General features: G+C 56.4%; 1 protein-coding gene and 2 long non-coding RNA genes across 4 annotated transcripts; 1 reads left to right on the plus strand and 2 right to left on the minus strand.

The window, feature by feature from the left end:
* Nucleotides 1–580: 580 nt before the first annotated feature.
* TRIM8 (tripartite motif containing 8) lies at nt 581–16,405 on the plus strand. 2 transcript variants are annotated; one of them, XM_059881964.1, is made up of 7 exons: nt 581–835; nt 1,274–3,532; nt 12,342–12,437; nt 12,768–13,001; nt 13,986–14,017; nt 14,152–14,267; nt 14,815–16,405. In XM_059881964.1, the coding sequence occupies exons 2-7, from the start codon at nt 2,963–2,965 to the stop codon at nt 15,420–15,422; spliced, it is 1,656 nt and encodes a 551-aa protein (XP_059737947.1). In that variant the 5' UTR covers nt 581–835; nt 1,274–2,962; the 3' UTR covers nt 15,423–16,405.
* On the minus strand, nt 11,493–12,836 carry LOC132343954 (uncharacterized). The gene is made up of 2 exons (XR_009492990.1): nt 12,748–12,836; nt 11,493–11,753 (listed from the first exon to the last, which is right to left on the minus strand). It is a non-coding gene; the product is annotated as an uncharacterized lncRNA (long non-coding RNA).
* Nucleotides 14,264–20,110, minus strand: LOC132343953 (uncharacterized). The gene is made up of 3 exons (XR_009492989.1): nt 19,636–20,110; nt 18,113–18,235; nt 14,264–14,669 (listed from the first exon to the last, which is right to left on the minus strand). It is a non-coding gene; the product is annotated as an uncharacterized lncRNA (long non-coding RNA).
* Nucleotides 20,111–22,110: the final 2,000 nt, after the last annotated feature.

A 22,110-nucleotide genomic window follows, 5' to 3' on the forward strand; every position in this document is an offset into this window, starting at 1 on the left:
TTTGAGCCTCAGAAATGTAGGGAAGGGAATTCTCTAGCTGTCCAGTGGTTAAGACTCTTCACTTCCACTGCAGTGGGAACAGGTTCGATCCCTGTAGAGGCACTAGGATCTCATATGCTGCCCTGAGCAGCCGAAAATAGAGTATCCAAAAAAAAGTAGGTAAAAATATTGAGGATACCGGGGAAATTGCTGCACAGTGAACCTTTGCAATTTGCTGTTGAGTTCCATCAGAACAGATGAGCCGACTGACAAACCCTCCTTTCCCTCTCAGGTAAAAGGAGACACGGGTGAAGAGGCCTAGGAATATGTGGTCCCACTCCACAGCATTATCGTCTCCCTTTTAAGAAGCAGAGAAACTCATCCCCCATTTCCAATGTTTAATGTACCGAAGTTAGTGCAAGTCACGTGAGCCCCGGGTTGCCCCGCCTTAAAGAGGCGGAGTCTCAGTTTGGAGACCAATAGCAGGAAAAGTCTCCGGAACAGCCCCCAACTCCAGACAGGGATAAGGGGAGGAGCCGGGCGCCCAGCAACTGTTATAGCACTTCCGGACAATAAACCCCTCCCCTCCTCCTCCTTCCCTGTCCGCTTATTTCTCCAGTGCCGGGTGGGCAGAACCAGCGGGTGCTGATTACAGGCCCCGCCGTAGTGCTGCTGCTTTCTCCTCGCCTACACCTCCCAGTCTCCCCCCGCTACCCTCGCAGAGTAGCGGGACCGGCCTTGATGTAGGGACACCACCCTCCTGCCTCCGCCTCTCTCCGCGCTAACTCGGGACCCCGGCTCACCGCAGTCCGCTCGCGTCTCCACCCTGCCCGCCGCGCTCTGCTCCGAGCTCATTGTATCCTCCCCATTCCTGGGCTCAGACTCCGAGGCCAAGCTGTGGCGGGAAGATCGGGGACCCCTGTGCACCCCTCCAGCCGGTCCCGCGAATTGGGGCCCCTCCCCCGCCTGCCGTCCTCGCAACAGCGCGGTAGTGGCTAGGGCTCTCTTTCCTCACCACTAAAGCAGAGAGGGCCGACTGGCGGGCAGCAGGGACGAAGCCCCCCACTCCCAGCCGCGAGCCCCCTCCTCCCGTCCCCTTCCTAGGGGAAGGAGAGCCTAAGCCCCAGCGAGCTGAGGCAGGAAAAAGCAGCCGTGGACTGCCCAGCCAGCAGATCATTTTTATTATCGAGATTATTATTAAAAGGGGGCGGGGAGCCCAGGATGAGGGGGAGGGGGTTAGAGACGCAGCTATTTTTATTAAACAGATTATTCCTGAAATAATAATACGCGCAAGATGGCTGAAGGTGGCTGTGATGAGAGTGTTGGGGCTTCCCCCCCCCCTTTTTTTTTGATCTGAGGATAAAGCTCTGAGGCGACAGCCGCTGCGGAGACCCTGCCCGGAGTGCCCTCCCCCCAGTTGAGAAGCAGCGGGCGGACAAACGGACCCACAGACGGAGCGACTGGCTCGGGCCCGCCCCGGACGCGTCGCCTGGGCAGCAGCTGAGGGCCGCGGGCGCTCGCCTTTCTGACGACTTCTTCCAATTCTAATCTTTTTTTATTTTTTGGAAAGAACCAGGGTGGGTGGAGCAGAGGTGGAGAGAAATCGGGACTTGGCATTTTCTCCCCTGTCTTCTAATCTGAGGGAGGCCAACAGCCCTCCCCTTAAAAATCCCACCAAAAAAAAAAAAAAGAGAGAGCGAGCGATAGAAAGAACGCTGCAGGACCCTCCAGCGAGCGCGCTCGGACCCCCGGCTCCACTGCGGCGGCTGCCGGGAGCTCAAGATGGCTGGACGCTGAGAGAGGCAGCCCGGCCCGGCTGGCTCGGCCCGGCTCCGCCGCCGCGGGCTGGCTCCGACCGCAGCCCCGAAGACCGGAGCAGAGGCCGAGAAGAAAAGAAAGTGGGGGGGGAGGGGGGCCGGGGTGGCGAAGAGGGAGGGCCGGGCCGGGGCGGGGGGGAGGGGAAGGCCGGGAGCCGAGCCTCCTGTTCATTAGCAGTTGAGAAAAATTCCTTTCTAGTTTGATCAATCCTTGTTTTCCTCGGCAGAGCCGGGGCGCCCGCCCAGCGCGGAGACGGAGAGCGGGGTCTCTCCGCGGCGGGGGCGCCCGGCGCCAGGCCTCGAGGGAGCGCAGAAGTAGAGACGAGGGGGTCAGGCCGGAGCTCCGCCGGGGCTTCTCCTCCCTCCCTTTCTGGTTGGCTTCTTTTTTTTTTTTTTCCACTTCTCTCCCTCCCCCTTCCGTTTCTATTTGTGAAGGGAGGAGGAAGGCAGAGGCGGGCTGCTGTCTCTGGCCGGGGACTGGAATTTCATCTGAATGACTGCCCCTGCGCTCACGCAGCGCCCCGGAGTCGGCCCGCCTGCGCCCCGCAGCCCGCACCCGCAGACCGCGGGCCAGCCGGTGGGCGCCCGCGCCGCGGCCCGGGGACCGGCTCGCCTCGCCCGCCCGGTCCGGATCTAGCAGTCCTTGGCCGGGCCGCACTCGCTTCCCCGGCCTCAGACCCCGGACGAGGCTAGGGAGGCGCGGCGCCGGCGAGCCAGGAGAGAGCCACCATTGCCGCCGCCGTCTCTGGAGGAAGTGTGCGGCTCCCGGGCTCTGTCTGCCTTGGGGCGCGCCCCAATGTCAGCCGCGGGCCGGAGTGCGGGCCGCCGGCCGCCGCAGCCCTAGCCGCGCCGACCGGGAGGCGGCCTCTTATATGGAATTTGGACCCCGGCGCTCCCCTCCAGGGCTGGTGCCCCGGCCGCGGCCCTGGCGCAGTCCGCCGCCTCCCGCTAGGCGCTCGGGAGGAGGAGGAGGAGACGCAGCCGGCTGCGCGCGCTGCGTGAGGACCGAGGCTCACTCCTCTGGGGGGGCGGGCGCGCGGAAGGCGCTGGTGAACTGAGCGACTGTCGGGACCGCTCGGGGCTCGGTGGCCCTCCCGCGGCACCGGACGGACCCCCCAGGTCGGGGAGTTGGGGAGACCTGCCCGGGCCCCCTGCCCGCCGCCGCCATGGCGGAGAATTGGAAGAACTGCTTTGAGGAGGAGCTCATCTGCCCGATCTGCCTGCACGTCTTCGTGGAGCCGGTGCAGCTGCCGTGCAAACACAACTTCTGTCGGGGCTGCATCGGCGAGGCGTGGGCCAAGGACAGCGGCCTGGTGCGCTGCCCGGAGTGTAACCAGGCCTACAACCAGAAGCCGGGCCTGGAGAAGAACCTGAAGCTCACCAACATCGTGGAGAAGTTCAACGCCCTGCACGTGGAGAAGCCGCCGGCGGCGCTGCACTGCGTGTTCTGCCGCCGCGGCCCCCCGCTGCCCGCGCAGAAGGTCTGCCTGCGCTGCGAGGCGCCCTGCTGCCAGTCCCACGTGCAGACGCACCTGCAGCAGCCCTCCACCGCCCGCGGGCACCTCCTGGTGGAGGCGGACGACGTGCGGGCCTGGAGCTGCCCGCAGCACAACGCCTACCGCCTTTACCACTGCGAAGCCGAGCAGGTGGCCGTGTGCCAGTACTGCTGCTACTACAGCGGTGCGCATCAGGGACACTCGGTGTGCGACGTGGAGATCCGGAGGAATGAGATCCGGGCAAGTACCCTACACACACACACACACACACACTCACACACTCCCCTCCTTCCAGGCAGCCTGGGACCACCCTTCCGGACAGGCTGACTCTTGAGACATCAGCCCAGAGGCCCCCTTTCCAAACTCCTACTCTCTAAGTTTGGAGGCAAGGTCCTGGGAAGAAGGGTGCCCAATCGCTACTTGATATATTCCTGCACCTGTGCTCATAGGGTCCATCTTGTGAGTCACTTATAGATATGAGGTGTGGGGCTGTCAGGGGTAGAGTTTGGCTGTTGCTTTTCTGTTTTGCGCGCAGCTCCCTGGCCCGGCAGTTGTTTCCGTAGGCCCTAGGGGAAGTCACTAAAGGCAGTGACCCAGGTCCTGCTTCTCCAGCTGCTGTTTATGTAATGAGTGTCCTGGTGCCTCTGCTGTGGCTGACATGATCCATGATGCTGGCATACCAATGAGGAAGTAAACAAAAGCAGCCATGTTAGTTTCAAGCCCTATTGGAAACACATTGGGGGGGTGGAGGGGGAGCTTCCGGAGGGAGAACAGAGCCCCTGGCCAAGGCCTGGGCAGCCAACGGCATCACCAGGACAGCATCTCGGCTATTGGGATTATTCCCCGTGACCCCCTCTCCATGTGTGAGAATCTCTGCCCACGGTGTGCCTGTGTGTGTTGCACGCGTCTGCATGAACACACCTTAAAGTATGTCTTCATCACCCTGAACCCTTTTCTCCCAGCCCAGCCCTCTATCACAGCCCTCCCACATTTGGGGAGGGGAAGTGGAAGACGGAAAAAGAATCCTGTGGGTTTAAGGTTGAGCCGCCTTGCAATCTGGTTTCAGGCAGCTGGCTCCCCTGGGCTGCCGGCTGGGTGATTATGGAACCGCATCCCCTCCCATTGTATACACCCTGCAGCAGCGGCCAATGTCAAAACCGCCTTCCCCCTCAGGCCTCTGGGCCTGGCCTGGCTGTGGAGCTGGACTGAAGCAATACTTCCGTCCCCTTCAGTGGAGGGGGCTCCTCCTAGGTTCCTCCCTGGTCCCCTGGCTTTCAGGGTTGAGTCATACCAGAAGGAAGGGGTTGGCCTGGGACTGTCTGAGCCATCTCAGAAGCCCCAGCTTGGGGCCTGGGTGTGATATCACGGGGGTGAGACTGGGAGTGTTGCTGGGTGGGGACCCCTGGAGGCTAGTTGAGGCCAGTGGGAGCTTGGGTATGAGGAAGCTCTGAACAGGGCACAGTTGGAGATGGGGGCTGTTTCCTGTGAGGGGGACCAGTCAGAATGAGTCACTGTTTAGCAATTAACAAACATACACATACAACTAACAAAAGGCAGGAGGGCTGCCACAGGCTGAGGGCAGGGATAACAAATAAAATTTGCTGTATAATTAGTTTCCAATTGGATGGGCTAGCTCTGGGGTTTTGTGCCAGGGCAGGGCCTCTCGATTCTTAAAGGAAGTGTGTGTGTGACGGGGGAGGATGGAGAGAAGAGCCACATCAGGACTGGAAAAGGCAGAGGCCTAGGGGAGGATATGAGCCCCTAGTGTACTCCACCCCCTACCCAGGGCAGGCAGAGCCGAGACTGTCCCTAGTATTGAGAAGCTGTTAATAAAGATAGAAGGGCTGGGAAGGAGGCTGGGAAAAGTGCAGAGAAAGAAAAGCTGCCCAGTTGTCTGTCCTGGGTTTGACAGTGGAAAATGAAAGGAGGGGAAAGGTGGAGATGTGGCTGAAAGGCAGAGAAAGGGACAACCACCAGGGTGATGAGTGTAGTGTAGTGTGCACCCACGGCTTTCCGCTTAGTTGTGTCAGAGTGCTCAGGTGTCTTTCATTTCAGTGAGGGAGAAAACACCGTTGTGCCTGATTTGGTAGTAGGAGGGTGTCTGTAGATGTGGGTTCGTGTTCTCGAGTGTCTTTGAGACTGTCTGCTTTGCCCTCGAAGGTGCCTGGCACACGTACCCAGTGCACCCTTGAGTTCCCACCAGCAGGTCCTTGAGCGCGTGGAAGGGCCTGAACTTTGTTAGTGGCTCCATGTGCATGTGCGGCTGTGTGTGTGTGTTCGTTCCCGTTCCTGCTGTGGGCAGGCGCAGAAGTAGTGGGTTGCATCACAGCCAGATGTGCAGTTCTGTGTGCTCAGCATCTGTGCCCCGCAGCCTGAGTCTCATTCCTTCCCAGGCTTCCCTACCCCAGGCTCTCCAGATCCTCTCTGGTGTCAGGGCACTGGCATTGGAAGCCCTGCAGTGGTCTCAGCTCCATGCCCCTGCCACTCGGTGTGAGCTGGACTTACTGAACAGGAGGGCCTCACCCTCATGGGAGGGGGTAAGCCGCAGAGAATCTGAATGGAAGAACCCATTGCGCTCCGTCCTCACTAGGCCTGCCAGGGGGAGGGGCCTTTTCCTGGCCTCTTTTCCCTTTTGGGAGGGAGGCTGTCTTAAAGGGCCCCTGCTGGTGCCATGGATGAAGGCAACAGAATTCTCCCAGATACAGGAGCAGATGCATGGAAACCTGGATCACACCTTAAGATACAGACAGCTCTGCTTCTTGTGCTTCCTCTTCTGTCATCCTAGAGAAGGGGTAGGGGCTGCTGAAATGCCCTATTGGCTAGAAACAGGAAACCCTGATCAATCTCCCCCAGTGGTCCTCTGCCTCATAGTCAAAGCACCCACCTGGTTCAGGGAGCCAAGCAGGGCTTTCACCTAGCAGGGGGTCTCAAAGGCAGGCCTTTGAAATCCTTGCCCCACTCTGCCCTTGTGAAGCCAGTGTGCAGGCCGTGTTGCCCTGAAGCCTGGATGCCCACTGGGTAGACTCTAGAGACCATGCTCCCGAGACACCTTTAGACCCCAGTGTGTTCTCCTTTGGGGCTATGGAAGGCTGAGGACCCAAGATTGGGGCATCCAGGTTGTCAAACCCTCTTCAGCCCCCAGGTTTAAGGGATTCATGTGAGCAACTTGGGACTGGTTTGAGCTGAGAGCACCTTTATCTTAGAACCTTCCTCAACATAGAAAGAAGACTCAAGATAAGGCCTAGATGTGTCTGTAAATGGTTACTCAGGGCGTGTGTGTGTGTTCGGGTCATAGTTGTGCCTCTGTGTCATTCCTAGTCCCCCAGACTGAGGTTGGAAATGTTCCCAGGACTCTGTACCTTGAGTTCTCAAAGGTTTAGAGTTGAGAAGAGGTTTTTCTCTGGGGGCAGGATCCCACTTCTTGGGCCAGTTTGGGGTTCGCAGCTGTTCCCATTCCTGCTGGCCAGAGGGGTTGCCCTGGGACCCGGGAGGGGACCCTAGGTCTCTGCCTCATGTGTCTGTCACCAGGCAGGCTCTGGGGGAGAGGGCTGCCCTGGCCCAGCTAGAGCCCAGCTGTGGCTGCAGCCTGCCTCAGGCAGTATCAACCCCACTGCTCCCTGCCGCCCTCCACGGACCATAACCCTCAGGTCTTAGGTGGGGTGGGAGCTAGGATGGGGAGGCTGTGTGTAAGTGTGTGTGTGACGTGTGAGGGTCAGGTAACTGCTCCTTTACCATCCTGAAGGATCGGGAAGTGGGGCAGGGCTTGGCCTTCCTCCCTGGGCCCCAGGCAGAGAGGAAGGAACCTGAGGTGGAGGCCCAGCCCCCCACCTCCACCCCAGGATCCTGCTGATACAGCCGGGCACCTGTCATGCACGCGCTGTTGATTACTCTGCCTCCCCCAGCTCTGGGTGCCTGTGCATCCATCTCCACAGATGTGCGTGTGTAACTGGTGTGTCTGGGTGTGCATCTCATGCGGAACTACTGTTTTGTATCTCACGTGTATATCTCCGAGAAGGTGCAGTGTGAATGACTGACTTAATCACAGAGTTGTCTTGTGTCTGACTGTGGGGCTGGGAAGATCCATGTGTGTGTTATTGGCGGGGGCTAGGGGTGCCCTGCTTGCTGTATACCTGTGAGTGGAAGTTGAGTGTGCACACATGTCTATCAGTGATGGCACTAGTGTGTGTGTGACTGCCTGCCTGTGTGGTTGGTTGGTAGGTGTGAGTCTTGTGTAACTTTCTCACCTGGTGGGGATGTTGGAGTGGAGAGGGGAGGGGACGCACCTTTGGGTGAGCGTGTTGCCCGAGGTGGGTATTGGAGGTGGAAGCCCAGATGGATCCTGCCATGCTGTGTTGGGGGCAGTCAGGGTGGTCGTAGGAAGAAGGGGAGACTGGCTGGGACCCCGGCCCCGGCCTGAGCAGGCAGGCCTGGCTGGCCGTATCCCTGGTTCTGGGAAAGCCTTCCTTCCCGGCTGGCCTGGCATTCAAACTCAGACAAAGGGGGGCTTTCTCTCTCGTCTCTTTGTTCTGCTGCCCCAGAGCGCTGCTCTCTGCATGGCAAAAGCTAATTCCACTTTGCAGCTGGGAAACCCTCTCTGGGTCTGCCGGGGCTTGCCTCCGAGGTGCCGCCTTTCTCCTTGCCCTGGCTCCTGCCCTGTAGCCACTTCACTCTGGGTCTGTGGTTGTCTGCAGCCTAGGGGTTCACACAGTAGCCCCAGGCAGGGACTGAGGCCCTGGAAGGGATGACCAGGGCAGGCAGAAGCTGCTCTGAGGCCAGGCGGGAGTGCTGTGGCCCAAGGAGAGGGGAGGCTAACTAACGTACTCCTGGGACTAGGGCTGATGTGGGAGAGTCGGGGGCGGCTTTGGCAGCTGGGGAGGAGGTTAGGAGGGGGTCACTCTGCGCAGGGGCTGCCTCCAGAGCGGGAGCTGGCATGGGGGTCATGTGAGCAGGAAGAGGTGCTCTGGCCGTCCAGCACCCTTTTCTCACCTCTAGCCCTAGCCTTCTCTGAAAAACCAGGGCCCTGGCTCCTGGGGCCCTGTTCCCTCCTGACTGCTTTTCTTCAAGGTTGACTTGAGGACTTTATTATTATCATTTATTAACTTTTATACAGCCTAGAGTCTCTATGGCCTTACCTGTCTGCCCAGTCTAGTCTGGCACCAGAAATGCCAGCTGGGCCTGGCCAGTCAGTCTCCAGAAGGCTGGGAAGCTTTCCCAGGGCAGGAATGTGAGGGGCTTATGATGGATCCCTCTCCAAGCTGGGGTTGGGCATCAGAGAGAGAGCAGCTCCAGGCAGTCTAGAACATTAGGCGACAGGTATGAGGGTCTTGGAAGTGTGGGAATAGTGAGCCCCCAAGTCTTCCTGATGCTTTCGGCCTCACAGGCCCAGGAGCAGACTGTGGCAGGTCTTAAGTCCTCAGGGAAGGCACAGGGGTGGGAATGGAGCTGGGCCCACAGTGCCGCTCCTTCTGCAGGAGGTGTTGTCCCTTGAGTGTGGCTAGTCTAGACCATGGTTCTCTCCATCCTGCTTCTGCACCCTTGAGGCGTGCCACGGTCCAGGTGGCCCGCTTCGTGCTGGGAGCAGTTTGTGGAGTGTGTGTCCCACTGCCTCCTGCAATAAGAGGCAGTCAAGTTGGGAAGTCTCTCACCTGTGGGTTTTTCCAGCTAGGAAATGGAGCCTCAACTCAGTAATTTCCGGGAGGTTGAGATGGAAAGGAGGCTGCTGCTGGTAGAGGAAGGGGTCCTTGCTTCCTCTGCTCTCCATCTTCTAGCTTCTTAGCAACCTGATTCAGTCATTTGGGGGGGTCGAGGGGCAGCAAGCAGATTGCCCTTCTCCCGCCATCACTCCTAACCCCAGTTTTCCATTGTCTGAGACAGCAGTATCCCCCCAGCCTGCTGTTCCCCCAGATGTTGACTGTGGCAGGAGTAAGATTACCTAGCCCCGAGGGAGAGTGATTCCTGCAAGGGGGAGCTGGACAAGGTAGGCCCCCTTCCCAGGCCAAGGGTGGCTCCTACCCTCTGACAGATTCCTTCCTATCCCCGGCCTCTCCCTTCCCCCTGTAATGGAGACAGAAGGCCGATGGCCTCTGGGCTGGGCTTGGGCTGATGAAACCCAGCCACCTGCTAGGGAATGTGCCCACTTGGCTGGGCTGGGCTCTGTCCCAGAGGGCTCGGGGCAGGCAGGAATTAGGACTTGGATCTGGAAGTCAAGGGAGGACAACCTCAGGGTCCCAGGGTGACAGTGCTCCCAGGAGAGGATGTGGGAAAAGCCCAGAAGAAGGAAGGGGCTGAGTCCCACCCCCTGGGACAAGACCTAAGGTGCCTCCCTGGGCTGAGGGGGGTTCAGAGGAGTGGGGTGGGGGCCTCCCACTGGTCTGTAGGATGGGAGTGAACAGGCCCACTTCAGGGCTCTGAGGAAAAGGGGGCTGGGATCCCACCTGGGGCTGCCTCTCTCCTGCCCCTCATCTGGGACTTGGCCTATACCAGAGTAGGTATACCCCTACTCTGATACTGATGGGTTTGGTGGTGCACAGATGTGTGGGGGTGGGTGAAGCCTGGGCTCTCAGATGTCCTGGACACTGGGAAGGCCTGGAGCCTCAGAGGCATCTGGGTTGGGGGACTGTCCTCCCAAGTGTGGGGATGAGGCAGCCGCCAGGCAGAAATTTGTTGCAGGGAGGTACAAAGGTCTAAAGTCCTTTGGTATTCTGGCCACCTCACCTTCACGCAGGCCTCCCTCTGTTGTCTGGGGCCTTCAGGAGGCCCTGCCCCCACCGTGCAGGGGTGTGTGTGACAGCGTGCCTGGGGCGGCCTCAGGGCCCAGGGGGCGGTGTGTGCTGGTGTGTGCCCTGCAGTTGGATACATGTCATTGGGCCGTACTCTGGGGGCTGCCTGCCCTCTTCATGTCACTGGGGGCACTTTCTACTTCCCTTCACAGTTGAGACCCAAGGACCTTCCCAGTGGAGACCCAAGGAAGGACGTGTGACTACCTCCATTCCTGCTCCGAGCCAGCTGTGTTTCTAGACAGGCTCTGACTCCCAGGCTGGCAGCAGATCCCTGTGCACGTGGGGCTGGGGTGAGGGGCCTGCTGGAAGGATGAGGTGCTGGAGTGGGAGCAGGGCTGTATCCGTGTCATGAGGTGCTGTCCTGGGTCACTGAAAGGTCAAGTTGTTGGAGGGCGCAGTGCAGTGTGTCCCAGACTTTCCTAGCTCAGAATCTGAATGCCTCCTCCTGGCCCCAGAGATTTGGTTTTCTGTTTCCAGGGTTGCCACCAACACAAAACAGGGTCACTGAACTCTCTTGCTGGCCTTGGTTTCCCCATATGTAAAAGGGGTTGGGGGTAAAAGGGAGGGATTGCTGGTAGCTTGTCTTGAGGAAGCCACCTGAATGTGAATGGGAGTGAGGGTCACGGGGTCAAACTTGAGGGGCACTTTGAGGTGTACACAGAGGAAGAAAAAGAACCACTTCTTGCGGAGTGGACACTTACTGTGAGCTAGGGTCTGTGTGATCTGTTTTGCAAATCTTGTTTTCTACACAAAACTCATGGGTTTATTCAGCAAACAACGTTATGCATCTGTAGGGTGCTGGGGTCCTTGGGTCTCAACTGGGAAGGGAAGTAGAAAAATACAGCAGCAAAACCCTGTTTTCAAGAAGCCTTGAGTTTTGTTTGGAGATCAGAGTGCAGTTTGTCAGACAGACTATAGAATACTGTTGTCATAGCTCTTCCTGTGACGTGGCCACGATTTGTGTCTGTAGTGTCCAGTATAGTAGCCACTAGCTACATGGAGCTGTTGAGCACTTGAACTGCGGGCGGTACACATGAAAAACTGGTGCTTAGTGTATTTGACTTTTAATTAACTTAAAGTGAAATAGCCACATTGTGACTAGTGGCTACCATATTGGACACCACAGGTGTAGGAGGAGAGCAATGTGACAGCCCCACCATACAGCCAGGACAGGGAGAGACCTTCAGAGCCTCTGAGCAGGGGCCATGGAGAGGAGCGGAGCCTTAAGTTGGGCCTTGAAGGATAGACGGGGGATGGGAGAAGGCACCGTGGGCTACAGAAGGGCATCAGCAGGCTTCAGGGAGCTCACATGTGCAGTGTCAGGGACAAGATACCAGCCCACCTGACTGGGAGAAGCAGGTCGTAAGAGCCTAAGGTGTTTGGAAGGAGGGGTCATTGAGGGTTCTTGGGCAGCAAAGAGATCCTGTTTCAAGAGGTGTGTCTGGTAAGGGAGGATAACAAAGTGGTTGGAACAGCCAGGATGAGCAGCGCTGGGAGGAAAGGGGTTGTGGAGTCAGATTAAGGGCTGAGAAGAGCAGCATGGTCCAGAACCTTCCAGCAAACTGGCCTCAGGTCTTCGGAGAGCCAGTCTCCTCTCCCTCCAGCTCCAACTAGCAAGAACTTCAGAGGCCCAGCTCTCAGTGTCAGGAGCAAGCCAGGGGTCAGCTGGCTGGCTTGATGTCCTGCAAGTGTAAGGCAAGCATAAGATCAGATCTCTGGGCTGGCCAGAGGACTTGTGAGACCCAGAAAGGCTGTGTGAAGCTCTGCACCATTTCTAAGATGGTGCTCCCCAGAGAGAGGCCCCACGACTTGGATAAGAACAGACCGTACTGCCTGGTCATTTAAGTTTGTATTCCAGCTCTGACACTTACTAGCTGTGTGACTTCGGAGGAACTACTTAACCTTTCTGGTTTCCTCTTCTCTGAAATGTGGATAATAATAGTACTTATCTCACAGCATTACTGGAATGATTAGATAATTCTATACAGGAAAAGTGCTTAGAATGGAGGCTGGCCTGACCCTGCCCTCAGAAAGCTCATGGTTTAGATATGTGTGGGAAGCTATTCCCGGTTCTCTGTTCTGGGGACAGGCTGGCCAGGCACTTGTCACCAGGGCCCTGGGATTGCATGAGGGCCAGAAGGGATTGGGTGGCCGAAGTTTTAGATCATCTGGGTCAAAGGATCAATAGGATGAGTTTGTTCTGTACAGGGAAGGATGGTGTTCACCCATCTTAGCCCCCTCTGATGCCCTTCCCCCTACTGTCTCTGCAGAAGATGCTGATGAAGCAGCAGGACCGACTGGAGGAGCGAGAGCAGGATATTGAGGACCAGCTGTACAAACTTGAGTCAGACAAACGCCTGGTGGAGGTAGCCAAGCCCATGCCCATGGTATAGGGTGGGGATGGTTTGGGTACAAGGCCTGGGGCTAGTTCCTTGCTTGGGCTCGGACCTGTTGCATGGTCAGCTCTATATGCCAGAATCCCTTGCTCAGTCATTCAATGACCTGTTGGTGGATGAGCCCCCAACTGGTGCCAGGGTTGCTGTACTACCAGTTCAGGATTCCAGGTCCGACCTTGACCGCGGGAAGCCCTAGGCAGCCTGGGGGTTTGGGGTCCCAGACTCCCCTATCCAGGATGGGAGTCAGGCACGAGTGGCAGCCAGAGCCACCCCTACTCACCGGTCCCCCGACCCTTGCAGGAGAAGGTGAGCCAGCTGAAGGAGGAGGTGCGACTGCAGTACGAGAAGCTGCACCAGCTGCTGGACGAGGACCTGCGGCAGACAGTGGAGGTCCTGGACAAGGCCCAGGCCAAATTCTGCAGCGAGAACGCAGCGCAGGCGCTGCATCTCGGGGAGCGCATGCAGGAGGCCAAGAAGCTCCTGGGCTCCCTACAGCTGCTCTTCGACAAGACAGAGGACGTCAGCTTCATGAAGGTGGGCTGGGCCCAGGGCTGGCTGGCGGGACCCAGGAGGGGCATTTCTAAGTTGGAGTCCGCGTGCTTTGCTCCCCAGCTGGCTCCCCCACCACAGGGGTTTGCAGCCAGCCTGCATGGATTCAGAACCTCCCCACCACCCCTGTTCTTCCTAGCTTTATGACCTTGGCAAGTCATATACATTCCCTAGGCCTCAGCTCCCTCACTTATAAAATAGTGTTGATAATGTTTTTGTTCAGGCACTCAGTCGTGTCCAGCTCTTTGCGACCCCATGGACTGCAGAGGCCAGGCTTCCCTGTCCTTTACTATCTCCCAGAGCTTGCTCAAACTCATGTCTGTTGAATCAGTGATGCCATCCAACCATCTCGTCCTCTGTCATCCCTGTCTCCTCCTGCCTTCAGTCTTTCCCAGCATCAGGGTCTTTTCCATACAAATCTATTATCTGTTACCCATAATTCCAGATTTTTAAAAATCTCTGAAAACCGAAAGAGAAAAGTTCAGGCAACTCATTTAATGGCAAACATTTGACCTGAACTAATGTTGGCAGTTTATGGTATTTATTGGTCTTACTTGGTACAAATGTTGAAACGTTGCTGTAGAAACATTGATGTGTTAGATTATGGTGTCCTCCGTAATCACATATTATGATACAGGCATCACATGTCCCTTCCAAAATCCCAAAAATTCCATAATCCAAAACATATGCTGCCCCAAAGATTCTGGATAAAATATTGAGTGCCTGCAGAACCTTCTTCTTGGTAGTTGTTTAGATAAGATGCTGGATGTCTGGAAAGCACTCATAGTGTTGTCTGTCACACAGCAAGAGCTCAGTCTTCTGAAAACAGGCACCACACCCTCTGCCCCTGAACACTCTGGCCAGCCTCAAAAGTGTCAGCCCTGCGCAGGGAGAGAGAGAATGGGGCAGCTTCCATCTTCCCCTCTCCCATGCTGCCTTTCCCACTGACACCCTTTTCTCTCCCCCTAGAACACCAAGTCTGTGAAAATCCTAATGGACAGGTGAGCAGATGGCCGCTGGCCCTCAGGGGAACACACGTGGAGGAGGGCAGGAAGGGGCAGGCCCACGGCGGGGAGGTAGGGCGGGCTTACGCGTGATACCTCCTCACAGCAGACGCCCCATCCACTGCCCCCAGGACCCAGACCTGCACAGGCAGCAGCCTCTCTCCCCCTAAGATCGGCCACCTGAACTCCAAGCTCTTCCTGAACGAGGTGGCCAAGAAGGAGAAACAGCTGCGGAAGATGCTAGAAGGTGAGGGTGAGATCCTCAATCAAAGGAAGAGAAACCTTTGCATACATGCTCAGTGCAGTTGTGTCTGATACTTTGCAACCCCATGGACTGTAGCTGGCCAGGCTCCTCTGTCCATAAGATTCTCCAGGCAAGGCTACTGGACTGGGTTGCCATGCGGTCCTCCAGGGGATCTTCCCAACCTGGGGATCAAGCCTGTGTCTCCTGCATTGCAGGAGGATTCTTTACCCACTGAGCCACTTGGGAAAGCCGAGGGAACCATCTGGGCAAGGGTAAATGCCAGAGCCTTCCCTCTGAGCGGTAGCCTGGCCTGTCATAAGCCTTGCCTCATATCCTGGCTCTGCCACTTCCAGCTGTGGGACCTTGGGCAGGCCATAGTACTTCCCTGAGCTTTGGCTTCTTCAGCTGTAAAATAGAAATGGAGTAGCCAGCATCAAGACGATGTGTGATGTACTGTGCTTGGCCCCATAGACAGAAAAGTTCCCCAGGGAGAGGAGGCTGGGGTGGCCTGGGATGGGGCTTTAGCGACTTTTGCCCAAACTTTCCACAGGCCCCTTCAGCACACCGGTGCCCTTCCTGCAGAGCGTCCCCCTGTACCCTTGTGGCGTGAGCAGCTCTGGGGCGGAAAAGCGCAAGCACTCGACGGCCTTCCCTGAGGCCAGTTTCCTAGAGACGTCGTCGGGCCCTGTGGGCGGCCAGTATGGGGCAGCGGGCACAGCCAGCGGCGAGGGCCAGTCAGGGCAGCCCCTGGGGCCCTGCAGCTCCACGCAGCACTTGGTGGCCCTGCCGGGCGGCGCCCAACCAGTGCACTCGAGTCCGGTGTTCCCCCCATCGCAGTACCCCAACGGCTCCGCCGCCCAGCAGCCCATGCTCCCCCAGTATGGCGGCCGCAAGATTCTCGTCTGTTCTGTGGACAACTGTTACTGTTCTTCCGTGGCCAACCACGGCGGCCACCAGCCCTACCCCCGCTCCGGCCACTTCCCCTGGACAGTGCCCTCGCAGGAGTACTCACACCCGCTCCCGCCCACCCCCTCCGTCCCCCAGTCCCTTCCCGGCCTGGCGGTCAGAGACTGGCTCGATGCCTCCCAGCAGCCTGGCCACCAAGATTTCTACAGGGTGTATGGGCAGCCGTCCACCAAACACTACGTGACGAGCTAACGCCACGCGGGCGGTGAGCACCGGGGAATCTGCCCCCTCAGCCCCCGGTGGCTCGGGGATGATGCATCCAGAGACCTGCCCCTCTACCTTCCTGTCCTCCCTCCCTCCCTCCCTCCTCCATTCCCCCAAGTCTTTTCCTTTTGGATTTTGTTTTGTTTAGGGCTTGTTTTGATTTTTTTTTTAATGAATCTCCTGGACGCGGAGGTGACAGTGGGAGCTGGCCTGGGCCGGGGCCGCAGGTGGCCCCGGAGTTGGGAAAGCGTCTACCTCAAGGCGCTGAGCTCTCTCTCTCTCTCTCTGTCTCACCTTTTTCCCTCCCCTCCTTCCCCTTCCCACCCCTTGGCTGGAAGGAGCCTCAGCTTCCTTTACAGCCTTGAGGGGAGGGGCAGTTTCCAACTCTCCTCACCCAGCCCTGGGAGGAGGGCCCAGGTGCCCACTGGCCTGCTTCTCCTGTTGGTTTTCTTTTGGGCAGTTTGATCACTGACTGAATAAGGAATGACCTGTAGATTGTGGGGCCTTTTTTTTTTTTTTTTTTTTTAAACGAAGAATGATTTTTCCTGCTTCCTTCTCACCATCCTCCCAGACGGAGTTCAAAGGCCACTTCTCAAGCAGCTTTCGGCACCTTCAGCCTCAGAATGGAATCTTAAAGACAGGAACCCCATGTCCAGGAAAGGGGAAAAGGAACTTTGCCAATGATAGTGACCACAGCAAAAGCAAATAATAATAATATTAATAATAATAAAGAGAAATAAAAGAAATAATAAAATAAGAAACCATAGCACAGCCCTTGTCAAGGTCAGCGGGAGAGGAGGGGCTGCCCGGAGCTGGGTCCTTGCCTGGGTTTTGACACAGCAACTTCCTGTAGTGAGCACTTTGTATGAATCGTGGACTTCCTGTTCTCAAGGCGCAGGTATTTATTCTGTAATCTGTCTAGAGCACACACCGAAATCCAACCTTCTAATAAACATAATGGCGCAGTCCCACTCCCTGCCTCGCCTTTTACCCCCAACTCCCCCAGGCCTGGGGTCTTCAGGCATTGGTGTGAGGAGGGGCCCCTTCTAGGGACGGAAGCCCCGGCCTTGATTCTCTTCTGGGTTTAGGCTGTTCCAGGCCTGTGAATGTCAGTTCGTCAGCCACTAACTATATCTACTCTCGGCCTTGGGTTCATTTGACAAATATTTGCTGAAGGCCTCCTAGGCCCAGCCTCCCTGCTGCATGGGCCCCGGCATCTCTTTGAGTTTCTGCCAACATGCTATTAGCAAGGACAGACAAAGGAAAAAATACCTTTCTATGAGTCTTGCAAAGTTTACCTCCTTCACTCCACAAATATTTATTAAAGTACATGCTAAGCGCCAGGCACTGTGTAGGGCTAAGGGCACAGAGCTACAGCAGTCTCTATCTTGGAATTTAGTCTAATGGAGCCTCAGCCCCCATTGATGCGATAAGGGTGGGGGGCACTTGGCTCCATTCTTCCTTTGGTGGCTTAAGCTCTGGCCCCTGCCCCTTCCTCCAGTGAGCATGGAAGAAGAGAAGGCAGGAAAATCTTGAACGCTGGGAAGCATGGAGGTTGGGTGGCAAGGTGAAAAAGACATCCTACCCTCATCCCTTTTGGCAGAGCTTCTCAAAGTCCATTGTGTCAGGAGCTTGTTAAAAAGAGCTGATTCCTGGGGCCCTACATGGACTCAGTGGGAATCACTGAGGGCAACCTGCGTGTGTGTGTGCGTGTGCGTGTGCGTGTGTGTGTGTGTGTGTGTGTGTGTTGCCAAGGCATGCTTGATCTTAGTTCCCTGACCAGGAATCAAACCGAGCAGGGATTGAACTCTGCCCTTGGCAGTGGAAGCGCAGAGCCCTAACCAGACCATCAGGGGATTCCCAAGAATCGCATTTTTAACTTCCTGGTAATTCTGGCACATCCTGGGGTTTGAGAAGTGCTGCCATGAGGGACTGGCCAGGGACCTGCTTGTCAGACCTGTGGGTAGGGTGGAAGGATGGGCAGGGCACACCAAGCCCTCTTGGGGAAGGAGCCAGGTTGATGGTGGGTGGGGGCTAATTTTTTAAAAAATCTTTTTAATTGAAGGATAATTGCTTTACAATATTGGGGGGCTGATCTTTTTAAAAGCTCTCTGGTTTGTTGCCTAACACTTTACATAGATCTGCGTATGTGTAAAGTAGAAGGGGTAACCTTTCCTGGGTGCCTAGTTCTCTTTCCCCTTGTCTGGATGGAATCAGGGCCTGAATGCCTCCCACCCCAGAAAGGCTAGAACAAGACAGGGAGCTATGGGTAAGTCCTTCGCCAGGGGTCCAAACTTCACCGACAGCTAGTCACCCCTCTTTTTAGGAAAAGGATGCAAGTTGGAGGGCATTGTTAGTCCCTGTCCCCCAGCCAGTAGGGCTGGCCAGACCAAAGTCTTGGTCTTGCTAAGTTCCTCCATCCTCCAATCCTATGGGGTAGAAAATGACTCAGTCTGCAGTGAGTGGACCTTGATCACCACTCCCCCTTCCCCACTTTGGCAAGGAGCCAGAGCCAGGAGTTCAAGATGACAACAGCTGGCCTGCCCCCTTCTCTTCTGCACCTGTTTGGGACTATTGAGGGGAGGCAGATGGCTGGAGCACAGTGCTCCTCCAACCCAGGGTGGAAGGATGCCTGGGGGCAGGTGCTGCTGGACAGATAGACATTTAACTCTACTCACATCTGCTCCCGTCTCACTGTCGCTTTCTCTCGCTTTCTCCGGTTGTCAGGAACCCTGGGACATTTTCTGTGCCAGGAGTTGGGAGCCAAGACGGAAAGCTGCCCGATTTCTTTCCCACTTGGCCTAGCGGATGGAAGAGGTTCTTTCTCCATGTACATCAATGAAAGTGGGATATGGAGGAGAGACTCTGGTGGGAGTGGGAGGGTCTTGGGCCCCACCTCTGAAAGCCCACCACAGCAAACAGACACCCAGGCACAGAGGCTGTAGGCAGCCATGCAGCTAACTGTGTGTAGTATGGCCAGGGGTGCCTGGGCAGCCAGGGAAGCCTGGAGAGGCTAACCCCATCCAGCTGTCCCCAGCTACCCAGCTGTCCCTGGCTTTGTCGGAGCAGCTGTCACCCACCTCCCAAAAGTGTCAGAGGAGGGGCAGAGGAGGCCTGGAGAGCTGGAGCTGCCCCAGGAACAGGGGCCGGCGGGAGGAAGTGTGGGAGCCTTTCTCACCCTGCACACTCGAGACACCCCCACCCCCGCACCCACAGGCACACCCTGTGCCTCCCTCCGCGAAGCGCTGTCTCAGAGATACGGGCTCTGCCCCCCAGGCAGTGACTTACCGCCCTCCCCAGGGAGGCCATCGCTCCTCCCCTTTCCGGGCAGGGCAGGGCAGGGTGTCACGAGCGGAGCGCTTCTCCCCCACCCCACTGATGGCTCCTGTGGGCCAGATGTGCGGAGCCCGCAGGGAGGCGACCGCCGGGGGGTTTCCTCCGCCCGCCACCCCCGCGGGCCCGGGCTCTTTCATGTCGCCCTCCTCGGTCCCAGCCCCGGAGCTGAGCAGCTGCGCCCCGCTCTCCGCCCCCAGCCTCTCTCCCAGCTGTCTTTGGGGTGGGGCCGGGCAGCTGGGGAACAGCTGCAAGGCGTGGGGTGGGGGTGGGGGGGTTCGAGTGCCCTCCCGCAACAGCCGGAAACAGTCTCCTTGCCCAGGCCGGGTGCAGGGGGAGGGTGAGGCCTGGGGGATTGTCGGCCCTTGCGCCTCTTCCCCACCCCCTGCCCCGCCCCCAGCGCATCTGGCCCGGCCTGCCGAGAGCCGGCAGACCCCAGATCAAAGCCCCCTCCGGGCTTCAAAGGGCACCCTGGGGGAACACCCTGAATGGGGAGGCCGCTGAGTCAGTGCACCAGGGCCCTCTCTGGAGGCTGAGACCCTGAGTTCTAACCTCCTTTCTGGGTTCTTCTAGGCCCTGTTCACATACACCCACTCCACCATGCCCTTTCCTCAGACTCCTTCATCTGCTCCCATATGAGGGTGGGGGAGAACCAGAGAACACTTTCAGGATCAGACCTGGCCCCCTGGGGGATTTCCTACCCCATCCCATCTCTGCCCTCTGTAGATTGGGTGTGTGGTGCTGTGAGGTCTAGGAGAAGGCCTTGCCCAGCCTAGTGCTCTAGGCCTACAAGCAGAGGGTGCCGTGGGGTAAAGGGAGGAAGAAAAACGATTCCTGGATATCCCTGGACAGACCCACCACACTTTACCCCTCTTCTATAGCGAGATTCTCCCTGTAGGCTTTTGGAAAACTCTTCTTTGGAGGGGCTTTAGCAACAGTGGTCTCTAGAACTTAGGATCTTGGTACTGATTCTAGAACTCTCTGAATCCAGTTTTTTTCAGTTAAAGAGGCAAGGAAGGAAATAGAGGACACTCTTCGGTTGCTCCCTCTCTTTACTCTGCCAAAGTGCTGGGGCTAAGATTCTAGAAACTTCGTTAGAGGCTGCAAGGAATGGGAAACGGATCAGTAATAGGAGGCAGAGGCAGCTGGGGCTGGGGACTTCTGGTGAGAGGTGAGAGGCCCCCATGAAGGGGCCTGGCCTTCAGGATACCAGCTTCTTCCTCCAGCATCTGTCTTCCTCCAACACTGTGTGCCACCCACCTGCACTCCAAAGTCTTTCTTCCCTTCCAGCGCAGGATGTATTCACTCTCTGCTTGAATTCCTCCAGTGACAGAGAACTCACAACCTCGAGACATCCCTTGCTTTATGAAAGCTCTTACAAAGAACAAACACATCTGGTGGGTCGAGCTTTGGCCTCTACCACATTCTCCAGTGTATGAGAATCACATCCCCTGAGTGAGGGAGGCCTTTACAAGCCCAGGGCTTCTTCCCTAAAATTCCCTGTCCCTGGCATTTATGATGCCAGGACTTGCCAATGGACTTCTGCACTGGGAGGCTGGATGTTTCCTCCACAGGCGACCAGTTTTCCTTAATTGCTATGTGGTTAATTCCTCTCAACTGCAGCAAACTGGGTTATTTATGACGTCTCCTTGCACTTAGATCTTCAATAATTGGGTCTTTTTTGAGAGAGAACCCATCTGCTCAATGCCATCCATTATTTCTCTTGGTTTACATTGAGGCAAGAAGAGGGTGATGTGTGGGGTGGGGTGCAGCGTAGTTTGCAACAGCCTGTAGAATGTGGTGTAGAGGTGGCATAGGCAACATCTCAGAATTGCAGATAAGAAGTGGGATGAGGGAGCAGGCTTCCAAGAGCCATGCCGTAAGGGCAGGGTAGACTTCTAGCCCACTTGAAAAAAATGGCAGTGAGTCACTTGACATATGGGTGTCCTGGCTGCCTGGCTGTGAGTTGGATATTGTCCTCAGACACTCTCCATGTGTGTGCCTGCTGCAGGGCACTGAGCAAATGGGCAGCTCATGGCCTAATGCATAGGGACTCTCCCTCCACACCAAATACCATCCCTACCAGCTGCAGTTCCCTGAGCTCCACCCGTCAGGTCATAGGCTTAGAGTCAGTCCTCCAGCAGCCCATGTGGTTCCGTGCCCCAGTAACTGCTGTTCTCTCTGCCTGGATTGCCTGTCCAGCCTCAGAGTCTCATCTTCTCTGTGCATTCCTCCCCACCTCTCCAGAGGGTGTATGAAGAATAAGGAAAGATGTGTGTGAGATGCCAAGATGGGGCTGGTGTAGGCCGCTTTCTAGCATTGATACTTATCACGATGTTCAAGTTCCTTTGGGCCAACCACACTCCCATGCACTTAGCACTGTCACTTGGTATTCTAACTCATTGTGATTTACGTGTCAGGTTAGAGGCTGCATAGCTTGTGTGTCCGAGTAGCCTGTGCATCCCTGGAGGACGTGAAATATTAGTCATCTTTGACTTTTCAGAGCCCAAGAAACAGTGCCTGTTTCATTCATTCACTCATTCATTTATTCAACTAATAATTATTGCTGTCCTTCTAATATTGGCCTCTATTCCAATGCTGGGGATACACTGGTGAATGGAATACACAAACTCCACTCTCTTGGAGCTAATAACTTAGTGGGAAAGAGCTGACAAACAAGAAGTCAGTAAAGGGACTTCCCTGGTGGTCCAGTGGCTAAGACTCTATGCTCCCAGTGCAGGGGGTCTGGCTTCAATCCCTGGTTGGGGAACTGGATCCTGCATGCTGCAGCTAAGTGTTCACATGCCACAATTAAAGATCCAGTGTGCTTCAACTAAGACCTGGAGCAGCCAAATGAATAAATAAATATTTTTTAAAAAGAAATCAACAACTGTGAGTTGGTGATATGTACCAAGAAGGGAAGTAAAGCAGGGACAGGGCTTGTCAGTAGAAGTAAAGAGCTATAGTAATTCTTATATATGTAGGTGGTTGCGGAAGGCTTTGCTGAGAAGGTGACATTGAGTGGAGATCTTAAGAATGTGAGGAGACAAGATCTGGGGATATTTGGAGCAAAAGAGTCCCAGGTGGAGGGAACAACCACAAAGGCTAAAAGCAGAAGATGCTTGTTTCAGAAAGAGCAAGGAGTGGCTGGAAAGGTGGGTGAGGGGCAGAGCAGGGAGTGATGAGGTCAGAAAGGCATGAGTAAAAGGGGGCGGTGGGGGGCAGGTAGGAGGCGGCCAGGACATGAAGCACTGTAGGTGCGCTGCCTCCACTCAAAAGATATCTGCTGAATGAATGAATGATGGATGAATGAATGAACACCGAATGCCTGGGCTATTGGGGC

The sequence above is a fragment of the Bos taurus genome, chromosome 26 (assembly GCF_002263795.3).
Source record: "Bos taurus isolate L1 Dominette 01449 registration number 42190680 breed Hereford chromosome 26, ARS-UCD2.0, whole genome shotgun sequence".
Lineage (NCBI taxonomy): Eukaryota > Metazoa > Chordata > Mammalia > Artiodactyla > Bovidae > Bos > Bos taurus.

What these genes read in the sequence shown, in the direction of transcription:
- TRIM8 (XM_059881964.1), top strand. Translation starts at nt 2,963, where the DNA reads ATGGCGGAGAATTGGAAGAACTGCTTTGAGGAGGAGCTCATCTGCCCG. An exon ending in AGGACGTCAGCTTCATGAAG is followed by an intron (nt 13,002 to 13,985) that starts GTGGGCTGGGCC and finishes CTCTCCCCCTAG; the next exon opens with AACACCAAGTCTGTGAAAAT. An exon ending in GCTGCGGAAGATGCTAGAAG is followed by an intron (nt 14,268 to 14,814) that starts GTGAGGGTGAGA and finishes AACTTTCCACAG; the next exon opens with GCCCCTTCAGCACACCGGTG.